The sequence below is a fragment of the Microtus pennsylvanicus genome, chromosome 17, assembly GCF_037038515.1.
Source record: "Microtus pennsylvanicus isolate mMicPen1 chromosome 17, mMicPen1.hap1, whole genome shotgun sequence".
Lineage (NCBI taxonomy): Eukaryota > Metazoa > Chordata > Mammalia > Rodentia > Cricetidae > Microtus > Microtus pennsylvanicus.
Window position 1 is genome coordinate 5,905,128 of NC_134595.1, and position 24,925 is coordinate 5,930,052.

The window sequence follows — 24,925 nt, forward strand, 5'->3', positions numbered from 1 at the left end:
CAGAGACAGAGACAGACAGAGACAGAGAGAGAGAAGGAGCCTGTTCTATTTATGGTCATTTTCTAGTAAAGAACACAGTATGTAAAATGGAGATGTGACTCTTTTTGGATATGATTCTGAGCTACAAAACCACTTAGACTTGTAGCTCTTTAATTTTGTGTGCAAAAGAATTAGCTGCCAGGGACAGAAGTCAGGTTCTAAAAATTTTAGTAAGGTATTCCGAGAGATTGCCATATAGCCGACCTTCAAGTCATCATCAGTACTTTGACAAGCACTGACTTTGGTTCAAATACTCAAAACAAGAAGTGTTTCGTTGTAGCTTTAGGTTACAAATTCTCATGGACAGCAGCAGTTACCTTGAGCCTGGCTCCACTCACTATAAAAGAATCTCCACAAACAGACCACAAAATGCATATTTGATCTTCATCTGCCAGGACTATTGCCCCTTTCCTCTCAAACTAGGAAACTGAGGCACAGAAGTGCCAATGTGATGTAACCCACCATTTGAAGCTAGTGAGTGGGCAGGACCCAGGTGTTAGCCAGGGCCATGGCATTTTGTGAACCCTCCTCCATTCCGGATGAGCTAAGGCCATTTCTCTAACTACAGTGGTTTGATTTGTAGAAACATTGTCACTTTCTTCTCTACACTCTTGAATACCCTGCCCCGTGAACCCCCAGTAATGGCCAGGTGGGAAAGATGGGTATGGCTCTCTGATGTCCTTGAGCTGGCTGCTCACTGGTTGCTTTAGTTTTGGCCAACAGTGCCCCCCCCCAAAAAACACTTTTCAAGCCCCTCTCCCTGACCCTAAAACCCCCCAGCTAGTAAACGGAAGGAGGTAGGACCTGACACTTACAGAGACACCCCCACTTCCCGTTTTCCGGGAAGATCTGTGTTGTCTTAAGCTGTGTGTGTCTTCATCTGCCTTCCCTTTCCCACCCACCAAATGTATGGGACCATCCACATCGTTTCTGGCTACATAGTTCTGCTGTCCCCTCCCCTGAGGGTGAAAGAAACCAAGGACTCCATTATTGCATGAAACACACAGGAAATATTTTATTAACGTCCAGATGGAGAAAATGGTAGAGTGAAAATATTTCAGTAGAAATCCATGACTCTCCGCAGAGAGCCCACCCTGGCATTCACGGCGCCCCAGTCGTGGTAGCGCCTGTACTCCCCGGGCCTCAGCAGGTACTGCCGCCCCCGGTAGTTGGGCATCTCGTAGAGGACCCAGTAGCCTTCCAGCACGTGGAAGGAGTGGAAGTCACTGAAGTGGAAGCGGTCCTGGAGGTGGGAGCAGTCGTCGGTGATCTCCACCATCTGACCTCTGTAGTCCTCGCGCTCGTAGATCCTGATCCTGTGAGAGCTGGACTGTGCACGCGCAGAGTAGACAAGGGGACGTTAGAAAACCTGACCTGAGCTTGGCAGTCAGCACATGCTGCCGGGTGGATGGGCCCCTTCCTTTTAAATACCAGAGGCGACTGAGCCGGAAGAAAGGCCAGGGGGACATACACAGTGAAACTCAGGAGGTCACCGCCACCCACCTTCCTTGGACGTAAACCGTTCTCTGGCAATGCTGACACACTGCTTCTCCTCAGAACCATTTCTAAGCAACTATTTTTCTGTCCCCCTCCCCAGATTCATGGTGATCTGAGGCTCTTTTTGGAAAGTATAAAAATAACTTGATATTACAATGAAAAGCCAAATGTAACCTTAGCAAAAGCCACCGTCTTGAATCTCAGTAGCCTCTTCCACATGAAGAGGATGGAGAATTCAGGAATAAAGCCCAACCCAGGTATCTTTTTTGTTTCCCCAGATTTTGGCACCCATAGGCTGTAGAGGAAGGCTTTCTTAAAGATTGAGGAGGGAGGGAGGGTAGGAGGGAGAAAGAATGAAGCAGGAGCTGTGACTAATATCCAAAGGAGGGTTCACCCTCACAGAGGTGGCGTGTTCCCCATATTAGACAATAGATGGGATCCAAACTGTTTGGGCTCCCCTTGGATAGCAGCAGGGTGTCCCCAAAGCTTTGAAATCCCATTTCCCCATCTCTTGGCAGGCGTTATGTAACTCAGCTATTCCTGTCAGCTCAACCCTGTTTGACCAGACCTGATAAGTTCATGAAGTCGGAAACAGGGGTGAACGGCCTCAGTTCATCAGGCAGCCTGCTGGCATTCACTCCCAGGGCCCAGAGGCTCAGAACCAAAAGGGGTCCTCTGCTTAGTCCCAGCACTGGCGAGTTTGATTTCAGCAAAATAAATGAAAATGACCGGTGGAGAATTTTACTTCAGAGGTGTTTTCAAGGGAACCTTGGAGGACTTAGTAAGCAAAGAACTCAGAGCCAGGCGACTGTAGGGGGTGGTGGTGGGGAGCTGGGAAGGGACTCACGTGGGGGATGAGGCGGCAGGAGCGGACAGAGTCGCTGAGGCCCATCCACTGCTGGTAGTCAGGGTAGTCCCCGCGCCTCAGGAAGTACTGGCAGCCTGTGAAGTTGGGCTGCTCATAGAGCATCCAGCAGCCACTGTCCACGCGCACAGAGTTGCAGCGGCTGAAGTAGGGCTGCAGGTTGGAGTGGTCGCTGCTGCACTCATAGTGGCGGCCCTGGAAGCCGCGGTCCTCATAGAAGGTGATCTGGAAGGCAAGGCAAGGCTCAGAGATCTGTTGTGACATGGACCCGAGGGCTGGTCCCTCTCCAGGCCCTGAGTGCCCTGGGCTCACCTTCCCCATGGCTGGTGTTGGCGGTTCCGATGGGATGGCGCTGTTGGTGTGTAGGGCTGGGAGCAGGGTCTATATAGCAGGAGTTCTGCTGTGTTGGCAGAAACAACACAAAGGGGCACGCGGTGGGACTGGCGCTTTCTCTCTCTCCTTTCTATATAATGACTGTGGGGGAGGCACGGGTTATTGTATGTTTTCTCTTAGTCTGTCCAGAGCTTTCGAATGGATGACGAATCATTGACCTGGTTTAAAGGGTCACTTGATGCCGCTCTGTGCTTTAGATGAAGAGGATTTGGGAAACTGAAACGGAGCAAAGGTGCTTAACTGATTAACCTTTGTAACAAAATATTTTAGCTACCTTTTACAAATTCAGACAATGTGTATTGGAATAACAAGGCAGGATAGTTACCCGGCCTGCTAACATTTCAAGGGAAAAAGTGGAAGATCGCTTGAATGAACCTTCATAGGTTGGTGGGGGTCGAATGGGGTTCTGCTGTGTCCTGAAGAACTCTCTTACCGCAGGGGATGGTGGTGCACTCTGAAGGCGGAAGCAGGAGGATTTCTGCGAGTTCGAAGCCAGTCTGGTCTACAAAGTGAGTTCCAGGACAGCCAGGAGTTACACAAAGAAACCTTCTATTCAAAAACAAAACCAACCAACCAACCAAACAAACACAAAAGCGCTTTCTTAAAAGCTCTGTATTGATCAGCTGGGAACCAGAGAACTAACCATGCCTAAAGAAACATTGTTTAGACAGCTCGGTCCTGAACCCTGAGTGTGAGTGCAGCCAGTCCCATCATTATTACACTGGTAAGTTTCTATTAATGTTTTGCTGGGAACACAACCCAGTTCGTTCCAGCTGCAGGTAAAGGCAAGGGAATTTGTAAGGAGAGCATTTGGAACCACACAATCTCGCAGACTGCCTTCATCACGCTGGAGCAAACCCTGTACCTTGTAGCAAACACACTGGTTACGGGGGCTGGACTCTCTCCTGTCCCCAAGACTCGCAGCACCAACAGGTACCTCACTCTCTTCAAAGCAAGGTTTCTCAGCCTGGGCACAGTGCTGACATTTGGGCTGAAACATGCTGTCTTGAGCAATGCGAGATGCTTCTTAGCATCCTGTCCCCACATGCAGGCGTCAGCTGGCCCATTCATTTAACTGTGACAGCCAGGATTGCTCTTCCAGATGTACTGGACAACCAAATCTCCTTCCCCCTTGGCCTTGAGAACCATCACCTTTGAGGAAGCTGATCTGGCTTTAAACATTCCGTCTCATTCCAAAGTAGGACTCTTTAGTGCCTGAGTCCCATACCTGAAATTGTTTTCCTTGCACAAAATTAACTGGATTTATTCATGTAGGGCCCACGGGTCTACCCCTCCTCTTGGGGTTCATCTTGAGGACAGTTTCTGGCTAAACATCCTGCTTGTTCCTGTGCTCCCTCTGCCCCCCTGGTGGTTAGCTATAGGGCCATTGTTTACTCCATCTTGGGACTATAGTCTTGTACCAAAACAAGGCACCTCTGATGTACATTATTTATTTATTTATAATTTTTAAAAGATTTATTTTATGTGTATGAGCATTTTGCTTGAATATATGTATATGTACCACACGTACACCCAGTGCTTGCAGTAGTCAGAAAATGGGGTTTGTATCACCTAAAACTGGAGTCACGGATGGTTGTGAGTCACTGCATGTACTGGGGCTTGAGTCTTCTGGAAGAGCAGCCAGGGTTCATAACTGTTCTATTTCTCCAGCCCCTGCTGTGTGTGTATATACATATATGGACATTTGTTTCTTAGTTAGTTTGTTTGATTTTTGAGACAGGGTTTCTTTGCATAGCCATGGCTGTCCTAAAACTCACTCTGTGGACTTGGCTGTCCTAAAACTCACTCTGTGGACTAGGCTGACCTCAAACTCACAGAGATCCAACTGTCTCTGCCTCTGAGTGCTGGGATTAAAGGTATGCTCCACCCCACCTGGCATATATATATATATATATATATATATATATATATATGAAAATTCAGTCCTTATTCTTTTTTTTTTTTTGGTTTTTCGAGACAGGGTTTCTCTGTGGTTTTGGAGCCTGTCCTGGAACTAGCACTTGTAGACCAGGCTGGTCTCGAACTCACAGCTTATTCTTTTGATCTAATATGAACATCTCTAGAATCTGTCTGAAGGACTTAGTTAAAAGTATATAAAAAAGACAGTGGCAGTTATCAAAAATTAGATATAAATGTCCAGAACTGGGTGGTAGCGGTACATACCTTTAATCCCAGCACTCAGGGAGGCAGAGACAGGAGGATCTTTGTGAGTTCGAGGCCAACGTGGTTGATAGTGTGTTCCAGGATGTCCAGAGATATACAGAGAAACCCTGTCTCAAAAAACAAAAGATAAAACATGTCCAGAATAGTATGTGAATTAAATTATGAAACATCTGTTTTTTTTTTTCATAATTGCTCTGTGGCAATCAAAATCATCTCAAAAACTTGAGAATTTATATAAGGATAAAACATTCACTATATGTTAAGGAGGAGAAAGTAAGTATGTCAAACATAAAACTACAAAAACAGTTCTGAAGATAAAGGTAGAGAAGTTATAAACATGTAGAAGGAAATCTTGTGCTTATGGATCAGAATCTTTAGTTTCATTTAGATGTCACAACTACCCACAGAGTACCCAAAACAGTCCACAGAGTAGTCAAGGCAACTCTATCAAAACCCCAGCAACCGTTTATCCAGAAATAGAAAACTGCATCCTAAGATTTGCCTGACATCTCAAAAGACCCAAACAGCCAAAACAAACTTGGAAAAGAATAAATTTGGAAAGCTTCTAATTCCTGATTCTAAAATTCATTACAAATCGATGGTAATAAAAACTGTGGTAGCTGGGCGTTGGTGGCACACGCCTTTAATCCCAGAACTTGGGCGGCAGAGGCTGGCAGATCTCTGTGAATTTGAGGCCAGCCTGATCTATGAAGCAAGTTCCAGGACAGGCTCCAAAGCTACACAGAGAAGTCCTGTCTCAGAAAACCAACTAACCAACAAGCAAACCACACACACACACACACACACACACACACACACACACACACACACACACACACATTAGTAGTGTGTGCTGGGCTGGAGAGAAGGCTCAGTGGTTAAGAGCACTGGCTGCTCTTTCAGAGGTCCTGAGTTCAATTCCAGCAACCACATGGTGGCTCACCACCATCTGTAATGAGATCTGACACCCTCTTCTGGCATGTGGGCATACATGGAGGCAGAATGTTGTATACATAATAAATAAATAAATCTTTAAAAAAATTAGTGTGTACTGGTGTAAACCCAGATGTGTAGATCAATGGAATAGTTGGGAATCCTGGGAAAAAAGGCCTTGTGTGTGTTTTTAAAAGGACGTTCACAAGAATGTTAAGGTCACTCAGCAGAGAAAATACATCAAACTAAATTGAAGAAGCCACAAAAGGCAACAAAAATGCTCCGATGCCGTTTATTTAAGATACCTAAGATGGTTTGATACAGAGAGTGGAAACAGAATGAAGGATACTTTAGGGTGTGGGGAATGGGGAGTTGATGTATTTTTTTTTTTGACAACTTGTAGGAACTTTATTTTCCTTCCACCTTTTCCCCCTTTGCTCAGGTATCTGCAGAGGACCTCAGGACCACTCAGAGGTGGCTCTAACCCACTCGGTGGCCTGCGCTGTGGGAGCTGCTGACCAATGGCTGGACACTCCAGTCTTCATTAGGGAACTGCTGGGCACCGAGGGCACCAGTCAGCCACCTCTGGCTGAGCAGCAGTGAACTCAGGAGCTGGTGCGGTCCATTCGCCCTGAAACTCCTCACGGCCTTCTCAGCAGCAGCCTGTTCTTCCTTCTCAATCTCCTCTGGGTCTCTGTAGAAGTAAAGATCAGGCATAACCTCCCATGGGTGCTCATGAGAGAGAATAGTGCCACGCATGCGGAGTACTTCCTGGGCCAGCATCCACCACATCAGGCCCACTGAGTGAGATCCCTTGTTGTTGCACAAGACGGCGATATCCACGTAGCGCAGAGGTGAGTCTGTTACACAGGGCAATGGAGGGCAGGTTCACGTTAGACGCCTCTGTGAGGGGCTGGTGGTCAGCCCTGGCATCGGTCACCACTAGAAGCCGTGGCTCCCTGGAGGCTGCCTGGATCTGGTTAGTGAAGATCCCTGGGGTGAAACGGTCAGCAATAGGAGTGGCTCCAGTGGCGGCAGCAAACCTCAGCACAGCTCGCTACCCAGTGCTCCGGGTTCAGGAAGGGACCCTGCCTAAAAGGAGAAGCCAGAGAGTTACAGAGGAGGGCATGTACCCTCTCATATATGTACATGGATACTGCACTCATGCATGCAATAAACTATTAAAATCTTGTTGCATTTCATGTTCTTGTTTATCACGGAGCTATCATTATAGCCCAGTTATGGAATCAGCCTAGTACCCACTAATGGATGAATGGCTAAAGAAAGTGTCATATGAAGTTTGATTCAGCCATAAGGAAGCAGGAAATCATGTCATCTGTAAGGAAATGGATAGAACTGGCGGACATCATGGTAAGCAAAATCATTTAGGCTCAGAAGGACAAATATTGCATATTTATTCTCATGGTCTAAAATTTAAAGAGATGTAAAAATATAAGGGCTACTATTTGGAAAAGAGGAAGGGGACCAGTTGGAGGGGGAACATGGGAACAAGAGAGGATAAAGAGGATGTGTATGAACGTGATGTACATACAGCGCATGCGTGCAAGAAAATGTCACAATGAGACCAATTTCTTCATACAGTGTGCACCTAACAAAAACACTGCCGCATTTCAGCAAGAATATATAAAATGTTCAGGTAGAAATTATATCATATTTCAGGGACCAGCCTCGACAAAAATACTTCTCACCAAGGTAGAGGTGTGGGGATTTCGAAAAATAGTAAAGAATATGAAGACGCAAATGAAAATAATAAAACGGAGAAACATATAGGATAGTATCAGGAGGGAGTTCCAGTGAGAACTGAAAATTCTCCCATGTTTAGTTTCCAACTGCTTAAAACACCCCTGACCCCAAAAGGTAGGAGTAAGATAAAAAACTGCATTGACGTGATACAAGGAAATGAACAGACCACTTGAAGGTTGTGGGCTACATTCATAGTTAAACATTCTGTTGCTAGAACAAAACAAGTCACGCTCACACCCTAGACCAGGTAAACTATTCCCTGGGTGGAATCCAATGTTATCCCCTTAAGAAAACTGGAATTTAGTTGAATCCATAGACTTTTGTTTGAGGTAGAAGCATATCTACTTCTCTGTTTCTGAAATACAAGATCTGGCTATTAGCCACACCTGTTGACAATAACCTTGAGAGAGCAGAACTCTCTGGTCTAGGTGGGAACTTTGCTTGAGGTAGAAGCACAATAACTTTGAAGGAACTAGAGGTAAGTTTCCAACTCTCTGACCTTTGGTCAACATAGAAATGGGTTCACATTTTTGGGCCTCCACAATCATAAATAGAATTTTGAATTTTTAAATTTTAGTTACAACTATATCAAACACCTTCCAGACTATGATCTCCTAAGTATTACCTGAAAAACACTCAAGTATTCATTATAAAAATGCCGTAGTTTACTATTCCTACGCTACAGAAGATTGGCCATTTCTGACTCTTTATTATTATGGCTATCACCACAATAAACTCCTTGCATATAACACTTTGTAACTTAGAATCCTAGGAGTAGACTCACTGGATTTAAAGGTAGTTCTCATTTTTCTCTCCAATTGTACTTTTGTTATTATTTTATTTTTGAGACAACCTTTTGTTAGTTCACCCTGGCTGGTCTTAAGGATGCTGGTCTTGAGGATGCTGGCTTTGAGTATACTAACCTTGAGGATGCTGGTCTTAAGGATGTTGGCCTCAGGGATGCTGGCCTTGAGAATGCTGGCCTCGGGGAGGTTGTCCTTGGCGACGCTGACCTCCTCAGTGCTGGCACTACAGGCTTATACCTGTGCTTGACTTCTCTGCAGCTCTTATGATGTTCTTTTTCAAAAAATACTTATTTCATGTGTTTGTGTGTATCTGAGTATATGTATATGCAAGATACATTTTCAGTGACAGTAGAGGTCAGAAGAGGACAGTGAATCCCCTGGAAATTTTATGGAGAGTTGTGACCTACCATGAGGGTGTGGGAAACTGAATCCAAGTCTCTGGAAGAGCAGCCAGTGTTCTTTTTGTCGTTGTTTGTAGATGGAAGTTTCTGTCCCACTCAGTCCCACAGCCATTCAGCCCCAAAGAAACACACAGAAGCTTATATTATTTATAAATTATTTGGTCTGTTAGTTCAGACTTATTACTAACTAGCTCTTACAACTTAAATTAACCCATAATTCGTGTCTATGTTTAGCCATGTGGTTTGGTACCTTTTCTCAATGAGGCATTCTCATCTTGCTTCTTCTACATCTGGCTGGTGACAGCATCTCTGCCTTTCCTCTTCCCAGAATGCTTTTAGTCTGGTTGCTCCACCTATAGTTCCTACCTGGCTACATTTTATAAAATTTTAATAAAATCAACATTTTATTAAACCAATAAACAATATTATTTTATTAAGTGAAAAATCTTTACTGTGTACAAAAGCATTATCCCACAGCAGTTCCCCTCTTTTTCAAAACAAGACCCTGATCTGATCTCCTTTGTTTGGCTTTTTTTTTCTGATCATTATCCATAACAACTTGTAACCAACACACTAAACAAAGACAAACATCATAATCCGTTTTTGGGGGGGATGTGGGCATAGTTTTCTAGGCTACTTCCTGCTGATTGGGGGTGATAGTAGTCTTATGGGGACCCAATGAAAATGTCCTAACTGGAGTTTTCTGTGAGGCTGGATCCTCTCAGTCAGCAGCCTTGAAATTGTTCTGGATGCAGAACTCAGAAGAAACTGCAACAGAGGTTCTCTGAAATGTTGGATCGTCCTGGGCTTTAATTATAATTCTAGAGAAAAAATATAAAATGGGGGGAGACAGCTCTCAGGAACAGTCTCATTCTGAGGATTCCTGGAGGCAGGATCACCATTATGGACTGAAGTAGAGGTAAGAGCCAGTGGCTGGCTGTTTTGCTTTGCTGACCTTCAGGTTGAACCCCGATATCTGTCTGGTTTTTTTTTTAAACTAATCATGCTACAGTTGTTGTTTTGTTTTGTCTTGAGACAGGGTTTTTCTGTGTAGCTTTTGACTGTTATATCTGTCTGGGTTTTTTTTTTTTGAACTAATCATGTTACAGCTGTTTTGTTTTGTTTTGTTTGTGAGACAGGGTTTTTCTGTGTAGCTTTTCACTGTTATATCTGTCTGGTTTTTTTTTTTAACTAATCATGTTACAGCTGTTGTTTTGTTTTGTTTTGTCTTGAGACAGGGTTTTTCTGTGTAGCTTTTGACTGTCCTAGAACTCATCCTATGATGTGGGAGGTTCTTCTGCCTATGTGTTGCCTTTATTGGTTAATGAATAAAGAAGCTGGCTTGCCCTGATGGGGCAGAGTAGAGCTAGGCAGGAAAACTATACTGACTGCTGGGAGAAAGAAGGTGGAGTCAGAGAGAAGCCATGTAGCCCCACTGGAGACAGATGCTGGAACTTTACCCAGTAAGCCACAGCCTTGTGGCAATACACAGATGAATAGAAATGGATTAAATTAATATAAGAGTTAGCCAATAAGAAGCAAGAGCTAATGGGCCAAACAGCAATTTAATTAATACAGTTTCTGTGTGATTATTTTGGGGCTGAGCAGCTGGAAACAAACAAACAGCCTTCTACTATAACTCTGTAGACCAGGCTGGAGCAGGAAGTATTCTTAAGTGCTGAGCTATGTCTCCAGCTCCTCATAGCATTCTTTATCAGCACAACTAAGGGAGTATGAATGTGCCAACTGTAGGTTCCATCCCTGTTAGCTTGTCAATTCCAAGGATTATAATAGAATTAGTAAGTGTTAAGAAGTAAATTTCTTTTAATATTATAAAATAATAACATTAATATTTTAAATTTTCTTCTCAGTTGGTATTTTGCTCACCTTGTGTTTCCTCTCTCTGTTGTCATTTGCTCTTTCTTTTCTGGTTTCTTTACGCTACTCTCAAGAATCTGATGGTGTTTTAGGTCCTCTTTAGACGTGGAGATGAGCACTCTAGTGGCTAAAGACTGCTCTTGGTGTTTTCCTTCATTCATCCTTTCTTGTTGCATCTTACAGTCACCTTTGGTTAGTTACCAAGGATACCAGCTCCAGGATGAGATACAGATGCTGGTTAAGGCAGGACACAATAGCCTGAGGCTGTTCTTGTCAGCCTGATGGATCAACTATCCTTAATTCTGGTGCTATCCCAGGACTTCTAGCTGCTGAAGTAACAACTTTCCACCTTGTTTGTCTGTTTAACGAGTCTAAAACAGCCCAACCAACTCTGATCTCATTCTGGCTGTGGGATCAGGGTACTTTGAGCTGGCTTGAAGACTAGGTGGAGGAGCAGTAGCTCACAGGCAGGTGAGGAAGATCTGAGGAAGGGTAAAGAGCTGTGGAATCATTTGTTGTGTGTAGAGGTGAGAGCAAGGGGTGACTGTGGTTAGGTAATAAATGATAAACTGGTGGGTTGGGGCTAGTTTCTCAGAGAAGCAAGAATTTTTGTTATGGGTAGTGGAGAAACAGCGTAAATCTGTTGTTGTTTTTAGGTCTTTTAGGCCTTTTTGACACTTAAAAACGTTTGTCTTTTTAATTAACATTTATTAACTACACATAATAATGGATTTCATTATGATATTTTTGTAGATGTATATAATGCGTCTTCTTCCCAGATAGTCTGGCTTTCGTCTACTTTCCTTTCTTTCTCTCCCTGCCACCCTTCCAAACAAACCAATGAGTTATCAAGGTTTCATTAAGGTTGGGCAAAAGGCTTTTGAAAGAAACACAGCACCTTATTAGTGGTCACAGCAATGAAGAAATTTCTCTATCCCCCAACAACCTTTAGTGACTCTCTTGGACCCCTCCCAATTCCTGGACAGGATATTAATCTTATGCAGGTCTCGTGCAGGGAATCAAAGCTGTGAGTTCAAAAGTGCCATGCATGGTGGTTAAATGATAATGTCCTCAGAGGCTCATATATTTGAATACTTGGTCCCCAGTTGGCTGAACTCTTGGAGAAGGATTCAGAGATTTGGCCTTGTTGTAGAAAGTATGTCACTAGGTTGACTTTGAGGTTTCAAAAGACTCATGTGATACCCATTGTGCGCTCTGTCTCTCTGTCTCTCTCTGTCTCTCTCTCTCTGTCTCTCTCTGTCTGTCTCTCTCTCTGTCTCTCTCTCTGTCTCTCTCTCTCTGTCTCTGTCTGTCTGTCTCTCTCTCTCTCTCTCTCTCTCTCACACACACACACACACACACACACAAATCTGACATACCGGGATGAGAGCTCTCAGTTCCCTCAATCTGCCATCACAGACTCTGACTCTCTGAGACCGTAAACCAAATTAAACACTTTCTTTCAGAAGTTGCCTTGTTATTTGGTGTTTGATCATATTGACAGAAATTTAACTAGGACACGTGGCTATGATGGAAAGACATTATTCCTCCAGACTTCACCTCATCCCCAGGTTCTTACAGTTTTTTTTTTTCACTATGTTCCCTGAGCGTTGGGCAGTGTCGTATAGAGGTACCATTTATGGCTGAACACTCAGTACTCACGTTTATTCTGTGGGCTTTGACCAGTCATGCATCTCTCTCTGCAGCTATTGCTGCCCACTGCAAAAAGAAACTCCCCTGACGAAAGCTGGTAGTGACACTAATATAGGGGATTAAAGATAATTATTTAGAAGGCAATCCAATAGGTAAGTAACAGTAGGAGCTTTCCAACCAGGGCCTATGACCTCCAAGGGTCAAAACCCAAGACTTTTGACCAAGTGCATGATACCAGACTTTAGCTCCATCCTGTAGAGGAGAGAAAAGATACAACCAGATTAGTGTTTAAGCACTTAGAAGTAGGTTTCTTTCTAAAAACTCTAGCAATGGCCACAGCAGTATAACAGAAGAGAAAGTAGTAAAAGCAAGAGGCAAGGAGAGCACAGACATAATTGAATGAGGTCTTAGCTTCCTAGAACCTTGTACATAGTGTGTATGTACATGTTGTGTATGTACAAGACTGTATAAGCATGTATGACTTTGTGCATGTCTATACAAGGGGGATGAAACTATCAATTATCCGTGTACTTAAATTCAGTTCTTCATTGGTTGTTTGCACTAATCCCATGGTAAGAACCTGAAGTCTGTGTTGTCATTACTTTGACATGAATCTCCATGATTCCATAATGAAAACCAGTAATTTTTGGAAAAACAACAACCTGTTTTGTGTCCACTACACATATATATTGAACTAACAAAAACGGAGCACCCACTCCGTTTATGTACACACGGGTCTATTTTACCCCCATTACAAGAAATCTCAAGGTAAGGGTTGTTGGTGTTGATTCAGAGCTTTGAGAACACCTAGGTCAGCATCTCTGAACTTTGTATGTCCTTTCCTTCCCGAGTATCACCTTCTTGGTGTAAGGAGACTGGAGTAATGGGGGAACACTGCTGGAGCTTCTGCCCTTTCGGCTGGGCAAGTGGAGGTTTTCCCTCTACTCTGTATGTTCCTCTAATTATTTGTCCTTGGCCACTTTGGTATCAGATTTGCAAACTTCTTCTTTTTATACCACTTTTGGGGGATCAGAAGTGCTTTGAAAGGGCTGGAGAGAGGGCTCTCAGTTAAGAGACCTGACTGCTCTTCCCGAGGAATCTGGTTCTATTTCCAGCACCCACATGGCGACTCACAGTTGTCTGTAACTCAAGTTCCAGGGGGCCCAACAGCCCCTGTGGGCACCAACCATCAAGTGGTTCACAGACATACATGCAGGCAAAACATCCAGTTAAATAGAAAAGGAGAGAGAAAGACAGAGAGACAGAGACAGACAGACACACACAGAGACACACACACACACACACACACACACACACACACACACACACACACAGAGAGAGAGAGAGAGAGAGAGAGAGAGAGAGAGAGAGAGAGAGAGAGAGAGAGAGAGAGAGAGAGAGAGGTTCTGAAGTCCCTTATGGTGCCCAATCTTAGAAACCCGATTTCAAATCAGGACACCTTCTTTGAATCTTGGTTTCCAGATGGTCACTCCTCAAAGAAACTGAACAGAGAGGTGATTTCTAACAATCTGGTTTGAAGCAGCATGTTTTTATTTCTTTTTGTTTTAATTTTTCTCTCACTTATCTCCGTCAAAATTTCCCATTCTTTCCATCCCCCTAGTCTCCCCACCCCTACTTCCCCTCTTCCCCAGATCTACCCCGTTTCCACCTCTCCTCAGGCAGGAACAGACCTCCCAGGGACAACATCTACCACACATGGCACAAGGAGCTCCTGTGAGACCAGGCACATGCCATCACATCAAGGCTGGACAAGACACCCAGTAGTAAGAAAAGGGTCTCACAGATAGGCAAAGGCGTCAGAGACAGCTCTTGCTCCCACTGTGAGGAGCCCACAAGAATACTGAGCTAGTTAATCATAACTATTTGCAGACTCCCTGATCTCTGCAAACTCTCACGAGTCCCAGTTAGTTGGTCCTGTGGGTTGTGTCCTGTTGGTGTCCCTGATCCCTTTGGTTCCTCCAGTCCTTCCTTCCCCTCCTTTTTAGGACCCCAAAGCTCCTCCTAAGGTTTGCCTGTGGGACTCTGAATCGGCTTCTATTCCCATCAATGAAGTTAACACGTTTTTCACAGGCTGGAGACTCAAATGAAAACATGCTATGAAGGTATTTTATTTTTACTTTAAAAAAAGATTTTAAAAGCTATTACTTTATATGAGTGCTTTGCCTGCACATATGTATATATAACGTGTGCCTGCCTATGTCAGAAAAAGGTTTATGTCCTCTAGAACTGGAGTTACATTCACCTGTGAGCCACCATATTGGTGCTGGCAACTTGACCTGGATCCTCAAAAGTGCCCTCACCCTCTGAGGCAGCTCTCCAGCCATACAAATGTTTTATAAACTGTAAAGTTCTCTACATATGAAGGTGACCTTATGCTCCGAGGCAGCTCTTCAGCCCATAAAGATGTTTTATAAACTGTAAATTTCTCTTCATGTGAAGGTGTACCTCTACTGTGAGAATTTGTTACTCACGGATCACACACTGTGGTTGCTACCTGCAGTGTGTATGTGTGTGTGTGTGTGTGTGTGTGTGTGTTAGTGGTATGTAACGGTGTAAACGAATGCAGACAGATCGTAAAAATATATATATAGCTTTAATGGAGAAATAGACTTACAGAACCACCGTTCCTGCAGAGACCAGGAAAGCAGAAGCAAGCGCTGCAAGCACTAGCCAGATTTATAGGTAAACATTAGCCCGAGGCGAACACGCCCCCTAAGGGGCGGGACTTATCCCTACAGTGGTATGCATTCACATTTTAGCAAACTAATGTTCTGGTCAGGGTGGTGCACATCTGTCATCCCGGCAGTGTGGAGGCTGAATCAAAAGCATCTCAACTTTGAACCAGAGAGATGCTCAGTCCATAATAGCACTTGCTTTGCGATCATGAGGGTCTGAGTTTAATGCCCAGACCCATGTGAAAATCCTGGCCTGGTGACTAGCGCTTGTAATCTAAGCATCTTGGCATCAGAGAGGAATCTGTCTGCGCCCCTAGGCCAGTGATTCTGGCCTATGCATTAGGCCAGGCCAGCACAAGAATGTTGCAAAGGGACCCAAAGTAGATGGCTCACAACTAACAGCCAGGTTAACTTTCAAGTTCTATATATATGGGCTGTACGCATGCATACACAAACACATGCACATACATACACACATGCACGCACACAATACATATACACACATGCACGCACACAATACATATACACACATGTACACACATACACACACATGCATGCACACACACATGCACACATGCTCATGCATGTATGCACACATACATATACACATGCACACACATACATATACACACATGCACACACATACATGTACACACACACGTTCACATATACATACACACAAGTTTGAGGCTAGCATGGGATATGTACTGAGACCCTGTTTTGAACCAATAAGCATAAAACAAGCAGGAGAAAGGAAAAAAAAAAAAGAAACAAATCAGTGCCAGGAACACACAGAAAATATTTTATTAACTTCCAGATGGAGAAAGGGTAGAGTAAAAAAACCAATTCAATAAAAATCCATGACTCTCCGCAGAGAGCCCACCCTGGCATTCACGGCGCCCCAGTCGTGGTAGCGCCTGTACTCCCCGGGCCTCAGCAGGTACTGCCGCCCCCGGTAGTTGGGCATCTCGTAGAGGACCCAGCAGCCCTCCAGCACGTTGAGGGAGTGGATCTCATTGAGGTGGGATCGGTCCTGGAGAGAGGGGCAGTCCTCAGTGAACTCTACCATCTGGCCTCTGTAGTCTTCCCTCTCGTACAGTCTGATCCTGTGAGAACCGGCCTGGCAGGCCCAGAGACAGAGACCAGCAGTGATGAAACAGTTCTAAAGCCTTAGGATGGCCTCACTTGCCTGAGCCATTTGACACAGATGATGGACACATTGATTAGCTTGGGCTCCTTATAAACTTGTCACAATGCAGCCAGATTCGGTGATGTTCTAAGGTCAGAAAGTTATGAGCGAATGGAAGGAAAAGGAGATGGGAATGAGTTCAGACACTACCAGGGCGGGACCACCTCCTGCACTGTAAAGCAAGCCTCACAGCGAAATCCTGGCCTTAACAGCTTGTTGTTGAGGTTTGTCATTCGAGGGGCCTGTTCTTATACTCGAATCTAAAGCCTCAGATGCTCAGGTAATAATTTATAAATACAATGAGGAACAAAGTGGGGATACAAAATCACTAAACCCAAGGGCCAATCATTCATAAATGACAGCATCTTGAAACACACAAGAAATAGAAGTGGCGCAGATGTAAAGCATCTCTGTTGGTCTGAGTTGAGGGAAAGTTCTCTGACTAGATGGAGGAAACCCCAGAGACACAAAGAGGGTACAAAAAGAGGAAAGAGGGTTTGAATATATTACTTCTGTGTTCAGTAACCACCGTATAGTATAAGCACAATTTAATCTTTCTATCGTTCCATCCTAAATGATCACAAGTCAGGCGCAGATTTCATACATCCCCCATGCTGCCAATGCGGTCCTACTGCGCAAATGCTTATGGGCCAATTTGTAACTAGGTAACACTTTGCTCTTCGGTGTGTGTGCGTTGGAGGGTGGGGCTATGAACTAATCCATTCTGGCTTTCATGGATTTCTTTTAACCTAAAGACTCAGCCCTACATCTAGCCTGAAATTAGGGTGCTCAGTTTTGATCAGAATATAGACTCACGTGGGGGATGAGGCGGCAGGAGCGGACAGAGTCGCTGAGGCCCATCCACTGCTGGTAGTCAGGGTAGTCCCCGCGCCTCAGGAAGTACTGGCAGCCTGTGAAGTTGGGCTGCTCATAGAGCATCCAGCAGCCACTGTCCACGCGCACAGAGTTGCAGCGGCTGAAGTAGGGCTGCAGGTTGGAGTGGTCGCTGCTGCACTCATAGTGGCGGCCCTGGAAGCCGCGGTCCTCATAGAAGGTGATCTGGAAGGCAAGGCAAGGCTCAGACATCTGTTGTGGCATGGACCCGAGGGCTGGTCCCTCTCCAGGCCCTGTGTGCCCTGGGCTCACCTTCCCCATGGCTGGTGTTGGCGGTTGGGATGGGATGGCGCTGTGCGGTGTGTAGGGCTGGGAGCAGGGTCTATATAGCAGGAGGTCTGCTGTGTTGGCAGGAACGACACAATAGGGCTTCGCAGGGGGCAGGGCACTCTCATGTTCTCCTCTCTTCTCTTTGCTGCCATAGCCCACGGGACTCATTGTGGGTTTCGGTCCTATTCACTCGGGAGCGTTCGGGTTGCTATCGCTAGCTGATGCTATTGAGATTGTTTGAAAAAAAGTAATTTGGCACATTGTGTGTTTAATAATAGAAGCAGGGCTTCAGCCATTTCAAAGACCACACTCTTCTTTGTATAGTTAGACAAAACAAAAACGTATAAGTCGGGAGCAGAGCGTGTCTTAATGTGGTAAATCTAATTGTGTAAGACTGCTATACTTACTGCTTGTGGATGCCCAACCCCCAACGTGGATTAATAGGACAGCTGAAGGTTGAAAATTTCAAGTCCTTTGGAGACTTTTAGAATTAAAGGTTGTAAGAAAGAAATTGGAACAATTTTACCAAGGGAATTGCCAGAATTCCACACTTTCACTGTGAAAAACCAAAGCAAACCAAAATTCCAAACAAGCAAACAGTGTCTCCAGTATTGTTTGTGACTTTGTTGCACCCTGGAAGCAAAGTAGAACATTTTAGCAATGAGTGGTCTGCAACTGAAAAGGAAAGTAGTTTTATTTGTTTAACTTTAGAGATAAAAAGAAAAATTTGAGTCTGAGGAAGTGAGAAAACCAAATCCACCTAAACACAAAACTCATCAGACCTTAGACTTCATGGTACACAGCTCTGGCGGGATCTTGGCTATGCCTTTGTTCTGTGGGAGAGAGAGGGTAAACAGAGAAAAGGACTTAGAGGAACCAGGGCTGGAATGTCGCGGGAAGATGGAATCTAGGAAGACGTTCCTGGGGATTTACTGGCTTGGAGAAGTCAGATGGGGCAGAAGGAGCAGCGGAGTGGAAGATGCTGCTGCCTAGCTCCTTTCATGCCCACAGAATCGCTCACACTTCTTTCGCCCACAGAAGCACTTGGCCTTGTCTTTGGCTCAGTCAGCTGGTGCTTAGGAACTGAAGCCCCAGCTATGTGCAATATGTTGATTTCAGTTATTATTTTCTTGTTTCTGGCTTTCTGATCACACATAGACACATGCTAAAAACTCGTCTAGAAAGCTGAGAATAGGTAGGCAGGATATCTCATAGAGATAGTCATTATGATTGGAACATTTTCAATAATAAAACGCAAATTGAGAGCAGTGTTACATTTGTCGGAGTTGTTTCTGAGTCTTGGGCTCTGGGCGGGGGGAAGTGTTGACTGGCAAAAACTGTAAAGTAGGAGAAAACTATTACTCAGAGTACCGAAGAGTTTGGACGGGATGGATCAGGGAGGAAGGAGCACAAGAGGACAGGCATGTACATGGGGTGTGTGTAAAATCACTGCTTTTGTTGATATAAAATTATATTTGGAGCACATCTCCAGGGCCCAAACAAGGAGATTTTATTGATCATTGTGGAGGCTTTATTTTAACCCCGGACTGAACAGACAAGGGCAACACCCCAGACTTCTTATAGACAAGAAAAGCTAACGGGTGGGCCAAGTTGTGACTCTGTTTAAATGCTTACAGGAAGTTCCATGAGTGACAAGGTTGTATAGGACTCAATGCCTGCGTGCTGTTGAACACAGTGTGTGAGTGAGCATGTGTCAGGTGTGAGCCTGCGTGCTGTGTGTGAGTGAGCATGTGTCAGGTGTGAGCCTGCGTGCTGTTGAACACAGTGTGTGAGTGAGCATGTGTCAGGTGTGAGCCTGCATGCTGTGTGTGAGTGAGCATGTGTCAGGTGTGAGCCTGCGTGCTGTGTGTGAGTGAGCATGTGTCAGGGGTGAGCCTGCATGCTGTGTGTGAGGTGAGCATGTGTCAGGTGTGAGCCTGCATGTTGTGTGTGAGTGAGCATGTGTCAGGGGTGAGCCTGCATGCTGTGTGTGAGGTGAGCATGTGTCAGGTGTGAGCCTGCGTGCTGTGTGTGAGTGAGCATGTGTCAGGTGTGAGCCTGCGTGCTGTGTGTGAGTGAGCATGTGTCAGGTGTGAGCCTGCGTGCTGTGTGTGAGTGAGCATGTGTCAGGTGTGAGCCTGCGTGCTGTGTGTGAGGTGAGCACGTGTCAGGTGTGAGCCTGCGTGCTGTTGAACACAGTGTGTGAGTGAGCATGTGTCAGGTGTGAGCCTGCGTGCTGTGTGTGAGGTGAGCACGTGTCAGGTGTGAGCCTGCGTGCTGTTGAACACAGTGTGTGAGTGAGCACGTGTCAGGTGTGAGCCTGCGTGTTGTTGAACACAGTGTGTGAGTGAGCATGTGTCAGGTGTGAGCCTGCGTGCTGTGTGTGAGGTAAGCATGTGTCAGGTGTGATCCTGCGTGCTGTGTGTGAGTGAGCATGTGTCAGGTGTGAGCCTGCATGCTGTGTGTGAGGTAAGCATGTGTCAGGTGTGATCCTGCGTGCTGTGTGTGAGTGAGCATGTGTCAGGTGTGAGCCTGCGTGCTGTGTGTGAGTGAGCATGTGTCAGGTGTGAGCCTGCGTGCTGTGTGTGAGTGAGCATGTGTCAGGTGTGAGCCTGCGTGCTGTGTGTGAGTGAGCATGTGTCAGGTGTGAGCCTGCGTGCTGTGTGTGAGTGAGCATGTGTCAGGTGTGAGCCTGCGTGTTGTTGAACACAGTGTGTGAGTGAGCATGTGTCAGGTGTGAGCCTGCGTGCTGTGTGTGAGTGAGCATGTGTCAGGTGTGAGCCTGCATGCTGTGTGTGAGTGAGCATGTGTCAGGTGTGAGCCTGCGTGTTGTTGAACACAGTGTGTGAGTGAGCATGTGTCAGGTGTGAGCCTGCGTGCTGTGTGTGAGGTGAGCATGTGTCAGGTGTGAGCCTGCGTGTTGTTGAACACAGTGTGTGAGTGAGCATGTGTCAGGTGTGGCGTGACTGGGCTGCCACTGAAGGGGAAGCTGGAGGTGAGTATGTACCATTGGCTTAGGAGCCATCTAATCCCGGAAGCGGCCCATGATCAACCCTAGCTCTCTAAGCGATGGTGGAAGTCAGCATCCCAAGCAGGACAATCTGTGCAGTCCGCGCAGTCACCAGTCCACAGGCAGAAGGATGCGAAAACAGCTCTTCTGAGAGATTAACATATTTCATCCATCTGAGTCTTGCTTCACTGGGGTGGAGAGAAAAATGTGATGTTCATCCTTTTGTGAGGTTTCTTTCTCCCATTTTTTCAGGCTCCACGATGCTAAGGTATTTTCCTGGGGAGATAGGATACAGGAGATTACTGTGGAGTCTGTGGATTGGGAGTCTCCTCAGTTTTCATATTAGCCTGGAGGTGAGAACTGATCCCTTGAGGGCTGTGGAAGCCGATGTACTTTGGTGTGGCATTTAGAGGAATGTTCTAATGTTTTGAATCGGTCCATAATTTTTCTTTAGTTTGATTTTTCAAGACAGGCTTTCTCTGTGTAATAGCCCTGACTGTGTTGGAACTCATTCTGTAGACCAGGCTGTCCTCAGACTCTCAGAGATCCTCCTGCCTCTGCTTTCTTAGTGCTGGGATTAAAGGTATATGCCACCACTGTCTGGTTTATACTTTTTATAATTTTATATATATTTAATTTTTTATTAAAGATTTCTGCCTCTTCCCCGCCACTGCCTCTCATTTCCCTCCCCTTCCCCCCCTGATGAAGTCCCCCTCCCCCGATCAAGTCCCCCTCCCTCATCAGCCCAAAGAGCAATCAGGGTTCCCTGACCTGTGGGAAGTTAAAGGAACCCCACCTCCATCCAGGTCTAGCAAGGTGAGCATCCAAACTGCCTAGGCTCCCCCAAAGCCAGTGCGTGCAGTAGGGTCAAAAACCCATTGCCATTGTTCTTGAGTTCTCAGTAGTCCTCATTGTCCGCTATGTTCTCATTCTTTTTGTGGTTGTTTTGTTTAGAGTCAAGGGTTTCTCTTATTTATTTATTTATTTATTTATTTAACTTTGTTCTCTCGTACGATACATCCGACAACAGTTTCCCCTCCCTCCACTTTTCCCAGTCCCCACACTTCTTTCTCCCCCTGTTCCACTCCTCCTCTATTTCTCTTCAGAAAAGAGCAGGCTGCCCAGAGATATCAACTGAACACAGCACAACAAGTTACAATAAGACTAGGCACAAGCCCTCAGATCAAGGCTGGAGGAACCAACTCAGTAGGAGAAAAGGGTCCCACAGGAAAGCAAGAGTCAGAGACACGCCCACTCCCAGTGCTGGAAGTCCCACAAGAATATCAAGCTACACAATCATAATATATGTGCAGAGAATCTAAGTCAGACATATTCAGGTCCATGGTGGACACTTCAGTCTCTGTGAGCCCCTATGAGTCTGGCTTAGTTGATTCTATGGTCTTTGTTTTCCTGGTGACCTTGACCCCTCTGGCTCCTACAATCCTTGGTCACCTTGTCTGTGGGATTCTGCCTAAGGTTTGGCTGTGGGTCTCTGCATCTGCTTCCATTACTGCTGGATGAAGCCTCTAAGGACAATCGGATGAGACACCGGTGTCTTCTGGCTGGAACGGCCTGCACATACACGTGTGCCCCTTCCATAAACAGTTTATTTCCTCGCTTTGCATGGCATTTCACCTTAAATGCCATAGTGTCACTTGGACACCTTCCTTCCTGTGTGCCACCAACACCATCAACTCTGCTTTGCCATTCTTATGCTCAGACCTTCTGCTGAGATGTGTGATTCACCAGGAGAGCCATCAATTGGCTATGAAGGTCATGGGAGCCTGGCTTCTCGGGGCTGCTCTCTTGGAACTGGAAAGAAGTGGCAAGCTCATTGTAACTTGGTGTGAGAGAAAATGGGACATTTAAAAAGCACTTGGATGACTTCTGAAATTTATTCCTTCAAAGGGTGATATGTGAACCTAAATACCATTAGCACAAGGAGCCCAGGCTGTACTGAGTCATTGATAAAGTTTATTTCTGAACAACAGAGGAGGATTGGGAGATACTCTGCCTGGATCCCACTGGTTTGGAGATGGGGATAGAGGAGCCGATAGGTAGGGGTTGGAGGGACAAAGAGGGAGTGGGGAAGAGCAAAGCAGCCGCAGTGGAAGAGAGAATGGCAGAATGGCTCCACCTTCTTGTTCCCTGTCCTCCAGGCAGATGCTGAAGGCAGGATGTGTTGGGTCTAAAATGCAATCTTCTGGTTTCTGTCTGGTCCCTGGAGCAAGGACAGAGTGTTTCCTATTCTCTGGAAACTGTTCTCATTTGGGATGTTTCTCTAGACTGGAAAACAAGAAAGCGTCAAAGAAACGGATAAAGAAGTGTTACACAAGTACTTTGTGCTCAGCAAACACTTTCCATATCCAAAATGCTAAGGATAATATAAAACACACAGCAGCAGAAAAAAAGTACCCAAATAAAAGTATATATTACTTGGTATTTGACATTTGTTTGTTTGTTGCGAGGGTCTCAATGTATAGCCCAGGCTTGCCTGGAACTCGCTACGCAGCCCAGGATGGCTTCAAGCCTGCTGTGATTCTCTTGCCTCAGATGGCAGGGTTATGGGATTATAGTGGTGCCGCCACACCCAGATCTAGTAATTCACTTAAAAAGGAGAGCACATCTTACCAATTGAAACAGTGTTTAGCAGTATTTCTATATCTAACTCTGGTAGTAGAGAGGTTTTTTTAGTTTTTCAATTCCCAACACTGCATATAGCAATCCTATGATAGGTGATCAATAAACAGTAAAGATTCTATCTCAATAGCTAATCACTGGACAGTCCATAGAAATAAAATTAAAAAGCAATAAACAACTTTCTCTATGAACAGTCAATCTCCTTCTGGATCTCTACTCTCCTGAAATTATGGCATATCAACGTAAGAGTTCATGTATAATGATATGTTTGTACCTTTGTGTATAAAAGCCCAATAACCAATTGAGAAAAGATGTAGGAATTTAGGAAACCTCCAAACAATGTACATCACTAAGCTGTAAAACAGAATAAGATATTGACCTAAATACAACTCCATATTGTATCACATTTTAAACACAACACACAACCCTACGCAGTGATACACACCTGCAAGCTGAAGTTAGAAAGGCTGAGAGTTGAGAGCTGGCGTGAGCAACACAGTGAGATCCTATCTTGTAAACAAACAAACATTGTAAATGAATATGTATTATCTGTTTTCAGCTCTGTGAATAAGGTAAGAATTCCCCAGAAGGGTGCCCACCAAGCGTAAACAGGGTTCATCAATTGAAGGTCATCAATTAAAGAAAAATTTCACTTCTCTATTGATAGAATTTGTGAAGGCTCTGAGTGGCTCTGCTGGTTAGCTTTCGTGGCTGTGGTTTAATAAGAAATCTTCTTCACAGTCTCATGAATGTGCACACTTGGTCCCTACAGAACAGATTAGGGAAAGTATTGGTCACTGGGGCTGGGCTTGGAGAGTTTGCACACTTGGCCCTGCTCCCGTTTGCTCCCTTTGCTTGTGTTTGCAGATGAAGATATGCTCTCTCAGCTCTCTTCTCTGGCCTGCTGCTACACCATGCTGCCACTATGGATTCCCCCTCTGCAACTTTAAACTTACGAGTTCTTTCTTTAATTAATTGCCTTCGACCACACTGTCTTACCACAGGAATAGCAAAGTACCTAATACAGTCAAAACAGAATGAGTTGTGAAGAGTCTCTCTCTTGAACAAAACAGGGCTTCTCTGTATAGTCCTGGCTGTCCTGGAACTCACTCTCTAGACCAGGCTGGCCTCCAATTCTGAGATCCACCTACCTCTGCCTGCTGGATTAAAGGAATGCACCACCCCCACCCAGCAGGAGGTGAGTCTTAACGGAGGAGGATTGTTTAGCTTGGGTGGCACTGGCTAAGAATCTTTCTTACTGGGAGTGGTTTCAGAAAGAAGGGAGTTTTAGCATTGCAAGATGGCTGCAGTCCTAGCCATAGGTAGGTAATACTGCCCTCGCTCAACAGTAAACAAAATTCCCTAAAGAGTCTGGAAAAGCTGTTTGTCAAAAAAGACTTCAACGGCTTCCAGGATTAAAAGAAAACTTTGACTATATTGTTCTTTGGTGGCCTCGGCTAACTGCCTTCTCTCTAGTAGTTACAATGGTGTGTGCCTTTAACTTGATCTGCCCTTCTTTTCTCAGGCAGGTATACCCTCCTCCATCAGGTATACCCTCCCCCACCAGATACAAAGCCCTATCACTGAGGTACATATATACATCCCAGCCATCTAAGACGTGTTTAAACTTACACAATTTAAAAGTTCTTGAACATCTTGACTTCCCCATTCTCATCAACCTTTAAACAGGGAGCATTTACAGACGGGTGGATTCACACACAATGAAAGAATAGCAGAAGTCAGGGTATGCCAACAATACAGACTAAATACTTTATTAGGTTCCAAAATGAGAAAATGGTAGTGTTAACCTATT

The 24,925-nt window shown here is 45.1% G+C and overlaps 2 protein-coding genes and 1 pseudogene across 3 annotated transcripts; all 3 read right to left on the reverse strand.

Moving 5' to 3' along the window:
* Window positions 1-1,096: 1,096 nt before the first annotated feature.
* LOC142836768 (gamma-crystallin E) lies at window positions 1,097-2,722 on the reverse strand. Of its 2 annotated transcripts, none has more exons than XM_075951346.1 (3): window positions 2,714-2,722; window positions 2,384-2,626; window positions 1,097-1,369 (listed from the first exon to the last, which is right to left on the reverse strand). In XM_075951346.1, the coding sequence occupies exons 1-3, from the start codon at window positions 2,720-2,722 to the stop codon at window positions 1,097-1,099; spliced, it is 525 nt and encodes a 174-aa protein (XP_075807461.1). The 2 variants fall into 2 exon arrangements, with proteins under 2 accessions (XP_075807461.1, XP_075807462.1); XM_075951347.1 differs by having other exon boundaries at window positions 1,263-1,355.
* Window positions 2,723-6,358: 3,636 nt separating this feature from the next.
* LOC142837144 (small ribosomal subunit protein uS2-like) lies at window positions 6,359-6,986 on the reverse strand (annotated as a pseudogene).
* Window positions 6,987-15,956: 8,970 nt separating this feature from the next.
* LOC142836767 (gamma-crystallin D) lies at window positions 15,957-17,453 on the reverse strand. Its single transcript, XM_075951344.1, has 3 exons — window positions 17,445-17,453; window positions 17,115-17,357; window positions 15,957-16,229 (listed from the first exon to the last, which is right to left on the reverse strand). Exons 1-3 carry the CDS (start codon window positions 17,451-17,453, stop codon window positions 15,957-15,959), a joined length of 525 nt encoding a protein of 174 aa, XP_075807459.1.
* Window positions 17,454-24,925: the final 7,472 nt, after the last annotated feature.